The sequence below is a fragment of the Pogoniulus pusillus genome, chromosome Z, assembly GCF_015220805.1.
Source record: "Pogoniulus pusillus isolate bPogPus1 chromosome Z, bPogPus1.pri, whole genome shotgun sequence".
Lineage (NCBI taxonomy): Eukaryota > Metazoa > Chordata > Aves > Piciformes > Lybiidae > Pogoniulus > Pogoniulus pusillus.
In genome coordinates, this window is record NC_087309.1 from 108,209,156 (window position 1) to 108,227,758 (window position 18,603).

The window sequence follows — 18,603 nt, forward strand, 5'->3', positions numbered from 1 at the left end:
GAACTGAGGGGCTCAGAACTGGACACAGTATTCCAAATGTGACTTCAACAAGGCAGAACAGAAGAGGAGGAGAATCTCTCTCTATCTACTAATGACACCCCTTCTAATACATCCCAGAATGGCACAAGAGCACATTGCTGGCTCATGGTCAACCTTCTACCCACTAGGACAGTACTGTCAGAAGAGTGAGCAGCCAGGGTTCATTCCTGCAGCTGCAAAGCCAAAGTTGGAAACTGTGATGAGGTGGGCACAAGGCTTACTACCAGCACTAAAACCACACCCTGTGCTAATTTTTCTTGCAAAAAGAATTAAATGATCCTCAAATTACAGAGGCCAATTCCAAAAGTCAGGACACAGAAAACCTTTGTGCTGTCTGGGAATGAAATATGTTCCCTAATAACTTCTGATGATGAAAAGAACTTTTCCAAAATCAGAAACCAGAGTCGTTGTGAGGGAGATGGGGAAAGAAATCAGAGCTACAGACAGCAAATGAATTGCTGAAATAAGAAAAGCAATAGAAAGCAATATCTCAACAGCAGACACAGCAAAAAGCAGTTTTGGTAGCACTTTACTCTGAAAGAGAAGGAAAGGAAATCCTTCCCAACTGCTGATAGATTCAAACCATTAACAGAGTATTTTAACAAGGGTTTTGCAACTATTGCAGCAACTCTAAAGGTGGCTTTGTCCTATAGTGAAAAACTCCTTTGAAAGCAAAGCATATGGCAAAGGGGAAAAGCTGACAGAGCAAAAGGCTAGAGTATATCCAGATCACAGGCAGGCCAGTTACTTCCCCCAAGGAATACAGCAGAACTGCAGAAGACAGCTGTTTTTTCATATCCTCAAGAATTGTGACCTCCAAACAGCATTTAAGAGCCTTCCTCAAGTTTTAGTTTTGTAAGGTTAAATATCGGGAAAGCAGAATTCCCCAGGTTAAACATTTTGGTTATCACATGAATCAAATACGTTCTCTGTACATATCAGGTAGAAAATAAACAAACGAAGATTCAAGTTGTGAGTTGTATGACTTAACAAAATCATCTGAGGGGAAACATCTCTCTATGACTTGCCTCTGGAAGTCTTTAACCAGGCTTAGAATCACAGAATCGTGGAATCATTTTGTTTAGAGAAGACTTTGAAGATCATCAAGTCCAACCCTTATCTAACTCTACCAAGTGCGGTAAGGCAGATCTCGCGGAGAAGGGCTAATCTCAAATATGCAAGGACACCGCACAATCCAATGTGGATCAAAAGCGAGTGACAACTTTATTTAGTAGCCGCGTGCTTATATGTGTTACAGATAATATATGCATACATGTAAAGAGCTAAATGGCTGAATCTCTAAATACCCCATTTGCATGGTGCACCTACTTGCTACGTGCAGCTGAAAGCAGCAAACTACTTCTTATCTTATTCAGAGTTAGCTGTATCCTGCTCTGCTTGAGTTGTCCGCCGACTCATCAAGGACAGCGCCTCCCTAGCTAGCTATATTAAATGCTGCCTTTGTTTATTCAATATGTCTTTGTTTCTTCAATGTGGCCTTTGTTTCAGTGTGGCCTAGCACAGCCTTAATTTAGTTCCATATACTCATCCTGCTTGCCCACCTCTAAGTCATGTCCATTTTCCTTTAGCCATTCTGCAACAATTCCCCTCTTCTCTTTTTGGGCAAGCAGGGCTGTACCCCCAGTAACTCGATCCACACCCCTCAGAATGCATCCATACCCTATGCGTAGTAATATAAGCGTAAGCAGTACTATTCCCAGCAGGCGGAGGCCCTCCTTGATAAGCTGTAGTATCCAGGGAGACAAACCTCCAAAGGTTGATCTTAGCCACTGGTCAAAGGGATTTTCATTAACAATAATGCGGTTAGTATGATTTTTCAGCCAAGCAAGCTGTTTATGGATAGACTCCCCATGGTCCGAGAGGTTAAAGCAACACATTCCCTCAAAATCGCTACAACCATGGCCTTGTGCTAATAACAAGAAATCTATTGCTGCTCTGTTCTGCAGTAGTGCATGCCTTAAGCTGTTCTGATCTAGTAGTAATTGCTCTAAAACCTGAGTAGTAGCATTTGCTTCTTTGACTGACCAGCATGTCAGTCGTTCTAACTGCTTCACTGCTTGTGCTACAGCAAGATGCGGAATAAATGCAGTAACAAAAACATTTGCAGTTATTGACCATAACTGTACATTGTCATTGCAGTCTGCTTTCAGATTGTGCCACTTTGTAGCTCGTTTTTGGCGTGATCCCCCTCCTGGAGAAGCAGCTTGTATCATGTTCAACCAATCTCTTTTATGTGGTGCGAATAGAGTGAGTTTCCCCAGATAGCAAGGACCCCCTATAACATTTTTTGGGATCCCTTGCCAGGCACGATCACCACAGATAAGGAAGGTGTTGTTAGGAAGTGCTCTGGCTGACCCATTATTCCACAAGGTTTGCCCTACGCCCGCACCATACACAGCATCCAGTGCCGGCCTCTTTTTCTCCTTTTCGCTCATCCATGGTGTCACGCCACAATATTCCCTACCATTACCCCAAGTGTAAGGTTTTCCTGGTGATACGTCTGTCCACTGCTGTGACATTTTCCGATAAACCCAATATCCTAAATTTCCCTGATATTTTGTCCCAAAAGCAAAGCAAGTTCGGGTCCAATTAGTTGTGGACAGATTCCCTATCTTTTGACTCCCTAATAACTCTAGTTCTTGTGGGTCCCAGGGCAAGATTACATTCAGCCCTCTTATCAGTAATGCAGCACAATCTGAAGCATTTTGGATCCCATTACAATCATAATTGTCCACATAACCCTTAAAGTCTTCCGGGTCGAATCCTGGTAGTCCTACCAGACATGTTTTAAAAGGCTCAGTAGCCGATTGCAGGCTCAGACAGAAGTCCATATTACCCGTCTGGTTCGCCCATGTCACCCACATGTTCGCTCAGGGATTCACTCGATCGATCGCATTGGCCACCGCTCCCAGAAGTAGCGACAGGATCAGTGGAAGGAGCAGTCTTTGTCCATCGCGCTGGAACCCAAAGCGGACCTGTTGATGTAGAGACAGAAACGTATCCTCTGCCCCAATAGAGTACCTCTGCAGGTCCCTCCCATATACCTGTCTTAGGATTTCTGTACATCACCCGGACCTTTTTGTGTGGCTGTTTTTCTACTGTACCACCATGCACCTTTGCTGGAGGCACATCCTGATCAGAAAAGATGCATAGATGATTAAGGGTAAAGAGGGTCATTGCTAAACGCTCAACTGGATCAGCAATTTCTGGGTACTTCTGAAGGTACCTTTTCAGGGTCTGATTTGCTCTTTCTACTATTGCCTGTCCCGTAGGTGAATTCGGGATTCCTCTAGTATGCTTAACACCCCATGCTTGCAACATTTGCCTAATCCTTTCACTGGCATATGCTGGCCCGTTGTCAGTCTTAATCTCCTTTGGTACTCCCATCACTGCAAAGCAAACAGTCAAATGTCTTTGAACATGCAATGCCTTCTCACCCGTCTGAGCTGTGGCCCAGATGAACTTACTATAAGTATCAATCGTAACATGGACATACTTCAGCCTTCCAAATTCTGGAACATGTGTGACATCCATTTGCCACAACTGCAACACTTCCATTCCCCTGGGGTTCACCCCAATACCCAAACCCGGACCATGATGGCTGCACTCAGGGCAAGCCTGAACTATACCCTTAGCTTCATTCATCGTGATTTTGAACTGGTTGTGCAAACCCTTTGCATTTTGGTGAAACCTCTGGTGTGCTTCTCGTGCAAGTGTGAACTCACTCAGGGGAACAACCGTGGAAACTAACTCATCTGCTCTTGCATTCCCTTCTCCCAAACCTATGTCCCATTTATGACTACGTACATGGATCACGCAATACTGTTCTGTTCTCTGCTGCACTGCACTTTGCATAGCTCTCAAAAGCTGCCCTAAACGAACATTTGATATGTCCTTCACAAAAGCACTTTCTATGCGCTCCAAGATTCCTGCTACATACAAAGAATCAGTCACTATGTTCAGTGGTTCTTGCATCCATCGTGAAAGAGCCCAAACTACTGCTGCTAATTCCAGTGTTTGTAAAGAGTCCCCAGGTTGGCCTTTTAATAGTTGGTGCTTCCAGGTTTGTTTCTCACACCACGTAGCTGCGGCTGTTTTCGATTTCTTCCCGGCGTCGGTGTACACAGTGATGGCATCTGGCAGTGGTCGTAGTGATCTCTTCCCCTGGCGTAACCATTCACCCTGGCTCATCCATTTTAGCGTGGGAGATGAAATTTGTTGTGTGGATAAATGTGCAGGACAGGATAGTAGACTCAATTGTAACGCAGGAGTTTGCCAGAGCATTTGCTCCAAGTCAGTCCTTTTGATAGGGAGAAATATGGTGTTCGGCTCTGTGCCACTAATCTGCAGTATACGACGTCTTCCTCGAATTATCAACTCTGCCAAATTCTCAACTTTTTGTTGAATCGTTGTCTTTGGTTGTAAGGGCGTAAAAATCCATTCCAGGATCCTTAGACTCTCCCCCTTTTTGTTTTTGTCTGGCAAACTGCGCCCATGAGGGTATGGGTTGATGGTAGAATAAGCAGGTCTATAGGTTCCCGTGGGTCTAGGCGACTGACCCATCTTTGGGCAATTTGATCTGATAGTTTATCAATGATGGCTTTCTGGTCTGAAGACAGATGCACTGTAGCTGCAGGGTCACGGCCCTGAAGCAAAGGCCTAAGTTTTTCCAAGTCTTCTGAAGAAAATCCAATAACTGGTCGGAGCCATTGTAAGTCACCCATTAGTTTTTGTGCATCTGTAAGTGTCGTAATGTTTGTGTGTAGAGTGAGCTTTTGTGGCCGGATTTGTGAATCTGAAATCTTCCATCCGAGGTACAAATATGGCGATATTCTTTGAACTTTATTCGGGGCAATTTGTAATCCATGTTTGCTCATTGCTGCTGCAATTTGTGATAATTGTCTTTCACTAAATGGAGCTTCTTGACAAAAAAGAATGTCATCCATATAATGATAAATAGAAGTAGTCGGCCACTGTACTCGCAGTGGTCGCAATGCATTGTCCACATAATGCTGGCAGATTGTGGGGCTGTTCTTCATGCCTTGAGGTAACACAGTCCATTGATAACGGTTCGCTGGTGCCTGCCTATTCAGTGATGGCAGGGTAAAGGCAAAACGTTGACAATCATCCGGGTGTAGTGGAATAGTAAAAAAACAGTCCTTTAGGTCTATGATCAATAAGTGCCATTTTTCAGGAAGCATAGCAGGAGTTGGCAAGCCAGGCTGTAGTGCTCCCATCGCTTGCATCTGGTCGTTGATTGCTCGAAGATCATGGAGCAGTCGAAACTTGCCTGATTTCTTTGGAATGACGAAAATAGGTGTATTCCATGGGCTAGTGGAAGGAATCAAATGTCCTGCTGCCAGCTGTTCTTGGACCAATTCGTGTGCCTTTTGCAGCCTCTCTGCTTTAAGCGGCCACTGCTCCACCCATATCGGTTTATCTGTTAGCCAATTTAGTCGAATGGGGAAAGGCTGCTTCTCAGTGGCCGCTAATAAAAACAACGCTCGTTTGTAATGACCAGTCCAAGCTGAGAGAGAGCATCTCTCCCTATTAGTCCGTTGACACCACTGGGTAGAGGCATTACAGTCACATAGAGGTTGGCAGTTCGGTTATCAACGGTGAGCTGCAGACGTTGAGTGGATCGTCGTACTTCGGCTGTACCACCCACCCCTTCAACCCCTTTTACGCAGGGTTGAGTGGTCCAGTGTGTAGGCCATTGATTTCTGTCAACAATGGTAATGTCTGCACCTGTATCCACAAGCATCGGCAATTGTAATCCATCAGGTCCATTTGATAAGTTCGCTGTCACCACAGGTCTTTGTCCCAGTTGTAAAGTTAATAGTGCCATACCTCCGGTCGATCCAAATCCCCTTTCTCCTCGATGTTGTGGTGAGAGAGGAGTTACTGATTGTAGCAGGCATGGAATTGGGACGAGCTGAGCAATCTTGCTCTCTTTAGGAATATGTATTGGTGGAAAGTCCGTTTGAACCATAATTTGGATAGTTCCTTCAAAGTCCAAATCAATAACTCCAGGCAAAACAAACAGTCCTCTTATGGATGCTGATGATCTCCCCAGAAGTATACCCCCGCAGGCTTGGCCGTTAATAGTCACTGGTCCCTTTAAGGTGGACGGAATCTTTTGGGGCTTATTGTCGATTAAGGTGGTTTCTACTGCTGTTGCCAGGTCCACGCCGAGGCTTCCCCTGGTGGCTGGCTGTAGGTTACGGGAGCAGCCATTTGTGTCGGCGCGCGGTTGCTCCTCGCGCTCCTCCCCCCGTTTCCCGATCGCCGGCAGGCAGCCGCCGAGTGGTTTTTCACACCGCATTTGCTACAGCGTATGCTGGACAGTGGGCATTGAGAGCGAAGGTGACCTATCTTCCCGCAGCGAAAACATCTCATTCGGCTCACAGAATAGTGTGCTCCTCCTGCCGATCCAATCGGGGCTAAAGCTGCTAATGCCTGTGCCTGTTGTTCAACAATCTTTTCTAGCGGGTGCCTAGTGCTGTCCGGTGCGGGAGAGGCTGCGACATAAGCCCTAGGTTCTAGGGGTGTGGTTTCCGCTCGCTGCGCTCTTTCTAACATTTGTGCTACTGTGGCATCCCAAGGCAGAGTTACTAATATACCCCGGGTTTTAGCATTTGCATTATCAAAGGCAAGTTGTTGTAGAAGGGTGTATTTCATGTATTCTGGCAAATCAGAATTGCTCAACGCCTCATGAAGCCGGTCGTAAAAGGAGCCAAAAGGCTCATTCTCCTTTTGTTTAACCGACGTATAAGACGGAGCAATCGGGGCTGCTTTTACTCCCCCCAGCGCTACCTGAGCTAACCTCATGCTCTCTCTTAGTATCTCCGGGGCCATATTAAGCTGAGCATCCACCCCAGCCCATTGACCTTCGCCTCTCAGCTGGCTAACGCTGACTCCCAGCAGAGGGTCACCTTCCGCCCGCGGCAGTGAAGCAGAGCCCTGACACAATGCTTCCATTTCAGTGTTAAACTGCATCTGTTGCGAGGGGGTTAGTATCATTCTCAGCACCTGTTTCCAGTCCTCTTGTGCTAGCGTCCCTGAGGCAGAGAAAATGTACTGTAGCATCTGCCGAGCAGGGTCACTGTGGAGTCCATATTTAGATACTGTCTCTCTAAGCTGGGCTAACAGTTTCCAATCAAATGCCTGATGCTCCCCAATAATCGTCTCATCTGCTCGGTTATCATAAACTACTGGACATACTTTAGATAACATACTTGCAGCCTCTGTGTCCCCATCTGATAAGGCCTCCCTAGCTATCTTTCCCCACGGCTGCCGCCTGGGAGGTGGTAGTCGCGAGCCGGACCTCTCATCTTTCTTGCCTGCATTGTTAACTCCTTCCTTGCTCGGGGCACTCCCTTCAGCCTCCTGCTGACTGACTGCAAGGGCTCGCTGTCTCGAACTTTTTCTCTTAGCTAAACGCTGTATTATTCGCTGTGCTGCCTCATACAAGGTATCATCATCGCTATCAGCCTCAGGTTCGCTCGATTCTGAACTGGAGGACTCGGATGGTGGCACAGAGGTCTGTACCGCGGTCTCAGTAACGGCTGGATTCTCAGAAGCAAAGCGCGGCAGAGTGGGCTCGCTCTCTCCCTCGTCTTTGCTGGATTCTGACGAAACCTTTCCCAAGTCCCCCATGTCCTTTACTGGTAATGCTGCCGGAGATGAGGAGAACTTGGGAAACTTTATAGACCAAGAGCGTCCCGTACTGGTCTTTTCCAAGCGCCGCTGTGCATCAGTGGCTGTGGGACTGACTACGACAGGAAGACCGAGCCCTGGCGGTCCGGGTGCGAGAGCATTAAACACAGAGGATGCCTTTTGTCCCCCATCTTGCTTCTCGCCGGAGAGTTTAGTGGTAGCCACCGCCGCCACATCCTTCTCCATTTTGTACTTTTTTATAGCATTAACAGTCTCTCGCCAAGGCACTTGAAGCTTCTTAGCTGCTGGATCCCCGTCTATTACTGCATCCCACAGTTCACTGCCGAACGCCCTCCATTCTGCTTCATCAAAGTATGACTCGGGGGTTTTGAAGAAACCCTTAGCATAGCCATATGCACAAAGTCCTGGCAAATACTTGGTATTAAAATTCACTTTGCGCTTTTCTAAGAAGCAAGATAGCAAGGAAAGGGCTACCTCTTTATCCATGCCGCGGCGTCCCGCTTGCCCTCCTTGCAGCGACGAAGGCTGGCTCTCTTGTCGTCAGCCTCAGGCCCACCTAATTGGTCCGCCACCCCGTCCTAGCTTTGTCCTGCTAGCGGGCGTCGCTCTCCTCCGACGGCCCACTCCGCCGGCCTGTCCTCCTCCGTGTTTCCTAGGGTCCCCCCAAATCGGGGTCCCTGTTCGGGCGCCAATCTGCGGTAAGGCAGATCTCGCGGAGAAGGGCTAATCTCAAATATGCAAGGACACCGCACAATCCAATGTGGATCAAAAGCGAGTGACAACTTTATTTAGTAGCCGCGTGCTTATATGTGTTACAGATAATATATGCATACATGTAAAGAGCTAAATGGCTGAATCTCTAAATACCCCATTTGCATGGTGCACCTACTTGCTACGTGCAGCTGCAAGCAGCAAACTACTTCTTATCTTATTCAGAGTTAGCTGTATCCTGCTCTGCTTGAGTTGTCCGCCGACTCATCAAGGACAGCGCCTCCCTAGCTAGCTATATTAAATGCTGCCTTTGTTTATTCAATATGTCTTTGTTTCTTCAATGTGGCCTTTGTTTCAGTGTGGCCTAGCACAGCCTTAATTTAGTTCCATATACTCATCCTGCTTGCCCACCTCTAAGTCATGTCCATTTTCCTTTAGCCATTCTGCAACAACCAAGTGCTAAACCATATCCTTCAGTGTCGCATCTCTGCATCATTTAAACACCTCCAGAGATGGAGATTGAACCACCTTCCTGGAGAGTCTGTTCCAATGTTTGAGAATCCTTTCAGTGAAGAAGTTTCTTCTCATGCCCAGCCTAAATCTCCTCTGGTGCAACATGAGGCCATTTCCAAAGCCTACCACTCTACGATTCTGTGATTTTCTCTTGTCTTATCACCTGTTACTTGGGAGAATCCATCCAAATACACCTCCATACAACCTCCTTTCAGGGAGTGAGAAGGTCTCCCCTCAGCCTTCTTTTCTACTTTGTCACTCCTCACTACACCTGTTCTCTAGACCCTTCATCATCTTTTTTGCCTTTCTCTGGACATGCTCCAGCACATCAATATCTTTCTTGGAGTGAGGTGCCTAGAATTAACACACTACTCAAGATCTGGACTCACTATTGCTGAGTAAAGGGGGAAATCATTTCCATCATCTTGATGGTCACACTATTCATGATAAAGGTCAGGATGCTGGTGATCTTTTTGACCACTAGGACACACATTGGCTCATGTGCAGACAGCTGTCAATCAACACCTCCAGATCGTTCTTTGCTGCGCAGTTGTACAGCCACTCTACCCCAAACCTGGTTTGTTCATGGCATTACTGTAACCCAAGTACAGGACACGCCCTTTTCTCTTGTTAAATCTCATTTAGTTGAAGTCAGCCAATCAATCCAGCCTGTCCAGGACCTTTTGTAGAACCTTCCTATCCTCAAGCAGACCAACATTTTCTCTCAGGTTAATGTTGCAGAATTATAGAATCATAGAATGGTTTGGATTGTAAGAGATCTCCAAAGATCATCTAGTGCAATGCCCCTACAGTAAGCAGGGACATCTTCCACTAGACTAGGTTGCTCAGAGACTTATCAAGCCTGATCTTGAATATCGTCTGGGATGGGGCCTCCACTACCTCTCTGAGCAATCTGTTCCAGTGTTCCATCACCTTCATGGTAAACAATTTGTTCCTAATATCTAATCTAAATCTACACTTTTCTAGTTTACCTCTCTGGATCTGCTGGTCAAGTATCTTTTGATGCAGTCCAGGATGCCATTGGCCTTCTGAGCTGCAAGTGCACACTGTTGGCTCATATCCAGCTTCTCATCCACAATACCCCCAACTTTTTTTTCTGCAGGACTGCTCTTTATTTCATCACTCCTCGGCCTGCATTGGTATCTAGGATTGTTCCACCTTAGACTTGGTCTTATTGAACCTCATGAGATTCTCCTTAGTACACCTTTCCAGACTGTCTAAGTCCTCCTGGATGTCACTATATCCTTCATCTGCACCACTCAGCTTGATGCCATCAGCAAACTTGCTCCAGGTGCATAAATTTCACAGTCAATATCATTGATGAAGATATTACAGGATCACAGTATCACAGTATCACCAAGGTTGGAAGAGACCTCACAGATCATCAAGTCCAACCCTTTAACACAGTGCCCAAGGCTAGACCATGGCACCAAGTGCCACGTCCAACCTTGCCTTGAACTGCCCCAGGGACGGCGACTCCACCACCTCCCCGGGCAGCCCATTCCAGTGTCCAATGACTCTCTCAGTGAAGAACTTTCTCCTCATCTCGAGTCGAAATTTCCCCTGGCGCAGCCTGAGGCTGTGTCCTCTCGTTCTGGTGCTGGCCACCTGAGAGAAGAGAGCAACCTCCTCCTGGCCACAACCACCCCTCAGGTAGTTGTAGACAGCAATAAGGTCACCCCTGAGCCTCCTCTTCTCCAGGCTAACCAATCCCAGCTCCCTCAGCCTCTCCTCGTAGGGCTGTGCTCAAGGCCTCTCACCAGCCTCGTCGCCCTTCTCTGGACACGCTCAAGCATCTCAGTGTCCTTCCTAAACTGGGGGGCCCAGAACTGAATACAGTACTCAAGGTGTGGTCTGACCAGTGCAGTGTACAGGGGTAGAATGACCTCCCTGCTCCTGCTGACCACACCATTCCTGATGCAGGCCAGGATGCCACTGGATCTCTTGGCCACCTGGGCACACTGCTGGCTCATGTTCAGGTGGGTATCAATCAGTACCCCCAGATCCCTCTCTGTCTGGCTGCTCTCCAGCCACTCCGACCCCAGCCTGTATCTCTGCATGGGGTTGTTGTGGCCAAAGTGCAGCACCCTGCACTTTGAGCTATTGAATGCCATCCCCTTGGACTCTGCCCATCTGTCCAGGCAGTCAAGGTCCCGCTGCAGAGCCCTTCTGCCTTCCAACTCAGTCACATCTGCCCCCAGCTTAGTGTCAACTGCAAACTTGCTGAAGACTGACTCGATGCCCTCATCCAGATCATCTATGAAGATGTTAAAGAGGATGGGGCCCAGCACTGATCCCTGAGGGACACCACTAGTGACAGCCGCCAGCTGGATGTGGCACCATTCACCACCACTCTCTGGGTCCAGCCCTCCAGGCAGTTCCTAACCCAGCACAGAGTGTTGCCATCCAAGCCATGGGCTGACAGCTTAGCCAGCAGTTTGCTGTGGGGGACAGTGTCAAAGGCCTTGCTGAAGTCCAGATAGACCACATCCACAGGCCTCCCCACATCCACCAAGAGGGTCACCTGATCATAGAAGGAGATCAGGTTAGAAAGGCGGGATCTGCCCTTCCTAAACCCATGCTGGCTGGACCTGAGCTCTTTGCCATCCCTCAGGTGCGCAGTTATTGGCCCCAAGAGAACCTGCTCCATCAGTTTCCCTGGCACTGAGGTCAGGCTGACAGGTCTGTAGTTCCCAGGTTCCTCCATCCGACCCTTCGTGTGGATGGGGACCACGTTGGCCATTTTCCAGTCTCCTGGAACCTCTCCGGTGAGCCAGAACTGCTGGAAAATGATGGAGAGCAGCTTGGCCAGCTCAGCTGCCAGCTCTCTCAGCACCCTGGGATGGATCCCATCTGGTCCCATGGACTTGTGGGTGTCCAGATGACTCAGCAGGTCCTGAACTAATTCTTCATGAATTTCCAGGGGAACACACTGCTCCCCGACCCCATCCCCCAGTTCAAGAGGCCACTTGCCCTGAACTCCTCCCTCCTTACTGTTGAAAACTGAGGCGAAGAAGGCATTCAGGACCTCTGCCTTTCCTTCATCATCAGTTATAGTGTTCCCCTCCTGGTCCAGTAAGCAGTGGAGGCTCTTCTTGCCCTTCCTTTTAGCATTGATAAATTTATAAAAGTGTTTTTTGTTAACTTTCACGGAAGTGTCAGCCTAAGTTCTAGCTGGGCCTTAGCCTCTCTAATTTTTCTCCTACATAGTCTGGCTACCTCCTTAAACACATCAGGAGAAGCCTTCCCCTCCTTCCAGAGGCGATACACCCTCTTTTTCTCCCCCACTTCCTTCAGGAGCTCTTTGCTCATCCAGGCTGGTTGCCTCCCCCTGCGGCTCATCTTTCGGCACGTGGGAACTGCCAGTTCCTGTGCCTTCAAGAGCTCCTGTTTAAAGTAGGTCCAACCATCCTGGACCCCTTTGTTCTCAAGGACTGCTGCCCAGGGGACATTGGAAATAAGTTCCTTGAGCAAATTGAAGTTTGCCCTCCTAAAGTCCAAGGTGTAGGTTTTGTTGGAGTGCCTCCCTACCTCCCTGTATATTGAAATCTCCACTATCTCGTGATCACTACACCCCAGGCAGCCTCCCACTATCACATCTCCTACCAGCCCTTCTCTGTTGGAGAGCAGCAGGTCAAGCTGAGCTTGACCCCTAGTAGGCTCGCTTAACAGTTGGGTCATGAAGCTGTCCTCCATGCACTCCAGAAATCTCCTGGACTGCCTCCTCTCTGCTGAATTAAGTTCCCAGCAGATATCTGGCAGGTTATTGAACAACACTGGTCCCAGTACAGACCCTTGAGTGACACCACTTGTCACTCATCTCCATCTGGACATCCAGCCATTAACCACTACACTTTGTATGTGATCATCCAACCAATTCCTTATCCACTGGACAGTTCATCCATCAAATCCATCTTAGAATGTCTTTCCCTTCATCTTGGAAGCTACAACAACTCTTAGTGCATTGTTACAGTTCTATAAGACATAAAATGATTCTGAGAGACAGATTAATTATTGGTTGAAATCTATGGTAACTTCTGGGGCAGAATTAACACAATGAAATTTTCCTTCCAGTCTCCTAACATTTTATATTGCCCTCTAGTTGTATTCATTATTAAGAGAAAGTGGTAAACAAAAATACTTGATGTAAAATAACCTGATCTCATCTTTTTATGAACAGAGACACCTGTTTTGAGTTTGACAGAGTGATGCTGGTGTTGGAAAGCAAGGTCTTCTCTTTCTTTTAACTTATAGTAGCAGCATGTTATTGTACTGTACTTTTTTCCTTTAATTTCCTCCTGATCTGGTAAACTCTTATCCAGAGAAAATGAGGTACTCCTAAGTGGTATCGTAGTGGCTTGGACCAGGAAAAATAGTCAGTGAATCTTTTTCAAGCAAAGAGGCATTTCTGTGGGCAAGCTGTAAGTCAGGAGCTGAATCAAAGAAATTTGAAGCCTCTTTCCCACATTCACCTGAAGAAAGCACAACACATGAAGGAACCACATCTAACCCCTTCAAGCATAAGACTATCAACCTATCTTATAACTCCCCAAGAGTCCCCTTTTCTCTGAGGCTTGTGCTAGGAAATTGCTGCCCCTTAGTGGTTGTTTTGCTGTTCTCTGCAACCCTGACATTCTCAACAAAAACTAAATTAAGGCCAACTTAATTCACAGAGCTTACATAAGTGGCCAGCAGCTGCCAATAGTTGTCAGACATTACCAAAGAGGGATAGATTTGAAACAACGTTGGACAATGGCAGGTCTCTATATTACATTTATAGTTTCCTTAATAGGGTATTGCTTTTACCAAAGTGACACAATGCAGTACCACTGCACATTTCCCCCTAGCTGCATTACTCCTTCACACGAGAATATCTGGGAGCTTCTGGTTCCCAGTATTCAAAAGCACCAAACCAGTTTGAAAGACCATAGAAGAGAACATTTGTAATTAACATACTTTGCACACACTAGTATCTTCAAATAAGGTGCAGCAAACTCTGAATGGATTAAGACTCAGGATAATTTTCCACTCTCTCTGTATTCACTTGGTGCAGCAGCCATTCTGGTTAAATTATCCTTTCTGGTGTTTTTAATTTGAATCTGACGGAGCTGTGAGCTTTTGCCTCTGTGTGTGCATGAATTATGTCCATGATAAGTGTATCTTTTCCTCACAAAATTAGGAGGCTGAATTAATATTCATTGGAAGGTAATAGGAACAAATGGCACAAAATATTTTAGGACGATGACTTAGTGCAGAGTTCCATATATGCCACAAGTTGTAGCTACAAATTGGTCCTTTGTTTTCAATATGTGGTGTCTTTGGAAGAGAAAAAAAACCCCAAAACAACCCTGTAAACAAACAACTCAAAAGTTCCACAGAAGTAGTGAGATTGAGTTTGCCCATTGCAAGACCTTTAATTAGTCTGTGCAACACTGTCAGCATGAAGGCTGTTGAAAGAAATATAACACAGTAGGCCTTGATGGAAGCTCAGAAGGGACTTTCTCATTATCTATCAGGGTGAAAAGCACAAATGTACCATAATTTCTGTCTTTTATTATTATTACTATTATTATTTCTTGTGATTAATATCCTACCTTTTCAAAGGCAATTTATTTTCCTGGGGCTTCATGTCTTACATAAAGCAAGATTCAGCAGGGAAACCTTAACTTAGAGAGAAAACAAACAACCAAAAAACCAACAAAAAATACCAAAGGCAAAGTGGCTTCATTTCACAGCAGCACACACACACATACACACATGTCAGTTTCATTACCTGTTTTTATTTTCCTGAAAATCCTCTTGGCAAGCATCATAACAGAGAGAAAATAAAAATGATAGCAGCCTAAGGCTTTTATTTTAAGACAAAAAAGCCCAAATAGTTCAAAACAGCTGCCATTTATAGTCTTTTTTTGCCTTTATTATTTTGTAAGAAACTGATGCTGGGATTATCATTTTTAGTGTAGATCTGAAACAGGCAGGCATGCACACCGATCAGAATCAAGAGAGGTTTGACTGGGCACAGGCATCCTGGGTGTGATTGCAGTGAGTATCCAGGAGAAATGAGCTATGAATGCCATCTGCTGGAAGAAAGCTTTGCCAGGCCAAGAAGTGACGTCTCACAACAGCTTTGGGCTGGGTGACAAACGTCCTTGTCAGTGAGACCTTGCAAATCATTGCAGTTTTAACCTGAGTAGCCAGTCAGCTCTGTTAGGAGAATCACAGAATCACAGAGTTGTTTCAGTTGATTTTAGGACCTTTAAAATCGTTAAGTCTGACTGTTATCTAAATCTATCAAGTCTGGCGCTAAACCATGTCCTTCAGCACCACATCTCTGCCTCTTTGAGACACTTCCAGGGATGGAGATTCAACCACCTCCCTGGGGAGCCTGTTCCAGCATTTGAGAACCCTTTCCAGTGAAGGCAATTCTTACAGTGTCAAACCTAAATCTCCCCTGGTGCAATTTGAGACCAATATTTTTCACCCTATCACTCCCTATTAGGGAAAAGAGACCAAATTGCCCTCCTCTTCCAGCAACCTCCTTTAAGTTAGTTGTAGAGAGTGAGAAAACCTCCCCTCAGTGTCCTTCCATCTTTATTATCCAAACCCTTCACCAGCTTCATTCTCCTTCTCTTTCTCTGGACCCACTGCAGGGCCTAAATGTCTTTCTTGGAATGAGAGCCCCAAAACTCAAACCAGGACTCAGGTGTAGCCTCACCAGTACCCTGCACAGGGAAACAATCACTTCCCTGGTTTGCTCATTGCAATATTGCTCACACATTTCAGGATACCATTGGCTTTCTTGGCCACCTGAGCTCATGATGGCTCCTGTTCAACTGATTGTCAGCCAGCACCCTCAGGTCCTTTTCTGCTGAGCAGCTTTCCAGCTACTCTTCCCCAAGACCAGGGCATTGCACAAGATTGTTGTGTCCGAAGTGTGGGAGCTGGCAACTGACCTTTGTGAACTCTGTGCAACTGCCCTCATCCCACTGATCCAGTCTGTCCAGAAACCTCTGCAAAGCCATCCTACAATCAAGTAGATCAACACTCCCTCCCAACTTAGCATCATCTGCAACCTTACTGAGGGAGCACTCAATCCTCTCATCCAGATTATTGATAAAAATACAAAACAAAGGTGGCCACAAATACTGAACAAATACCGGGAAGACCAGCTGTGACCAGCTGATGACTGAATTTGAGTCCATTCACATCCACTCTTTGGGCCTGGCCATTCAGACAGTTTTTTGCCCAGTGAAATATCCACCATCTGAGCCATGAACAGTCAGTTATCAACCACCAGAAGAAATATAAGGCTCATTTTGAGGGTAGAGGTCTGTTCCCCTTAATTTTCCCATCCTTGCTCTTGAATCCAACACTGCCCAGTGGTGATTCCACATATCTGTTGTTGTATGATGGAAACAGATTGGAGTAATAAGAAGGGAAAATGAAAAAAAAAATAATAAAAGGAAACAAAAATATATTACTTAATTGTGAAAATCTCCTCTTTCATGCCAGCATCTTTCTGGTGTCATCACACTTAGGTGGCAATCGTGAAGAGAACCAGCCTCTCTGGATTTACTGAGTAAATCCAAGTTAACCGCTAGTCCAGGATGCAAAGGGCTGTTAATGTGGTCATTAAAGCCTATAAAGGCCACTTTAAGACTTGCTGCTTTCTCCAGGAGATGATCCAAAATACATCATACTGGAAATTTCCAGGAATTAATTTGATCTAGTCAGCCAGAGTAATTTTAAATCAGTGGAGAAACTTTGATTTTACATAGAGAGATAAATCCAAGCTGCCATAGGATGGGACAAGCAGCCCTGCAGAGCATTGACTTAAGCAGCAGCTGTAAACTATGAAAGTTGCTTAACTGGTCTTGGCTGTCTAGTTAGTACTCTAAAACAAATGCCACTAATTTCACTCTTATAAAGATATTTTTGTCTCTCAAACAAAAATTACAAGAGCCCCATGGGGTAACTATTACATCACAGCTAATGGGGGGGATTTGAGGTCTCTATTCAGCCCAAGTGCCTTAGTCACGGAACACTCTATTAGGAGATAGATCCATTTTATACCAGTAAATCCATATTCATTCAGTCAGAGGGGAGAGAGAAGAAGTCCAGGCACTCCACTATGTTAAGAAAGATTCAGACTTAAAGCTCGTCTCCGAACTTGGCAGACCCAGAACTTAGTAATTCTGACCTTTCTAACCCATTGCAGCTCCCTCTTCCTCCCAGTTTTTCTGTATTTCACATCTTCTCAACCAAGTGACTTGAGCTCCCCACAACCCCAAATCCAGTTTGGATCACACAGGTCTTCCTAAAGTATGTTGTTCAGGCAAAAAGTAATTCTAAGATACCTGGTTACCTTCATGTAACTATGGATCAAATGGTAACTAGCCCAAAGTAGGAAAGCTTTAGTGACCTCACCAATGGTCCAGTGGATTTCAAAACATAAAGGACTGTTTAAATCTGAGTGTACAATGACAGAAGAGAGGAAGGAGTGATGAGTGCATTTCATCTATTTTCTTAAGAGCAGAAGAGAGCTGAATATCCTCCTGATGTGCTGTAGTGATTGTTTGCTCTAGCAGAAGGTCTCAAGGGTTGTATAAAATAGAGCAAAATGTCCCAGATAGAGGTGAAATTCAGCTTTTCTTGAATTAAAGGTGGGGAAAAGGGAAAATAATGGCTTGTAGCAGCTTTACCAATAAAGGGAGGAGCAGGAGAGAAGGAGAGAAGAGAGATAATTAAAAAGAGAAAGAAAAAGAGAAATAGAGTGAAAGAGAGAGAGAAAGAGAGAGAGAGAGAGAGAGAGAGAAAGAGAGAGAGAGAGAAGAGACAGAGAGAGAGAGGAGAGAGGAAGAGAGAAGGGAAGAAAGAAAGAAATAGAGAGAGAAAGAGAGAGAGAAAGAGAAAGAGACAGAGAAAGAGAAAATGAGAGGGAGAAAGAGAGGGAAAGAGAGAGGAAGGAAGGAAAAGAAAGAAAGAAAGATCTGAAGGATTAAGAATGCAGATGAAAAGTGGGATTCCCCTGGAGATATGAAGCAGCATATTAATCTTACCTATGCTAAGCCAACATGGGTATCTTGTTCAGCCTACAAATTATCCTCAGGTTTGGTCTGATGATTGATGCTTCTCTGCTGCTCTCCCAATCAACAACCCACCATCTTCCTTTCAGTTCCCATTTTGGGGTAGTTCAAGAGTTTTTCACCATCTACTGTTATGCAGCAAGGCTTTCCTAAAATGAATCCATCCAAAGATAAAGTGAGTTTAATGAAGGCACTGGATACTTTTTCCCCCCCAGATATTCAGATTCACTGAAAGAAACCGGTCATGCTCTTTTATGGATTTAAGAGAGCTGAAAACATAGAAGGTGCCTGAGGCTGATGGAAGATCAGAGCTAGGTCATGCAGAGTTTGAACTATTTCATTGATTATAAGCAGGCAGGCCAAGCTCTGAGTTTCATGGCATGTATATTTTAGCTAAGATAAAGTACAAAGCAAGAGTTACAAACCAATTTCTTTTAGGTAGCATATTGCCTTCTGGACAACCATTTGGATTAAAGGGGACCAATGTTATCTGTTTCTGCTGAAGTAAAGGTTTTATACACAGTTTACTAAT

The 18,603-nt window shown here is 45.6% G+C and overlaps 1 protein-coding gene across 1 annotated transcript; it reads right to left on the reverse strand.

The window, feature by feature from the left end:
* Positions 1-1,238: 1,238 nt before the first annotated feature.
* Positions 1,239-2,924, reverse strand: LOC135192996 (uncharacterized). The gene has a single exon (XM_064176388.1). The coding sequence runs from the start codon at positions 2,922-2,924 to the stop codon at positions 1,566-1,568; it is 1,359 nt and encodes a 452-aa protein (XP_064032458.1). The 3' UTR covers positions 1,239-1,565.
* Positions 2,925-18,603: the final 15,679 nt, after the last annotated feature.

Excerpts from the sequence above, each read along its gene's own strand:
- LOC135192996 (XM_064176388.1), bottom strand. The coding sequence starts at position 2,924 with ATGTGGGTGACATGGGCGAACCAGACGGGTAATATGGACTTCTGTCTG.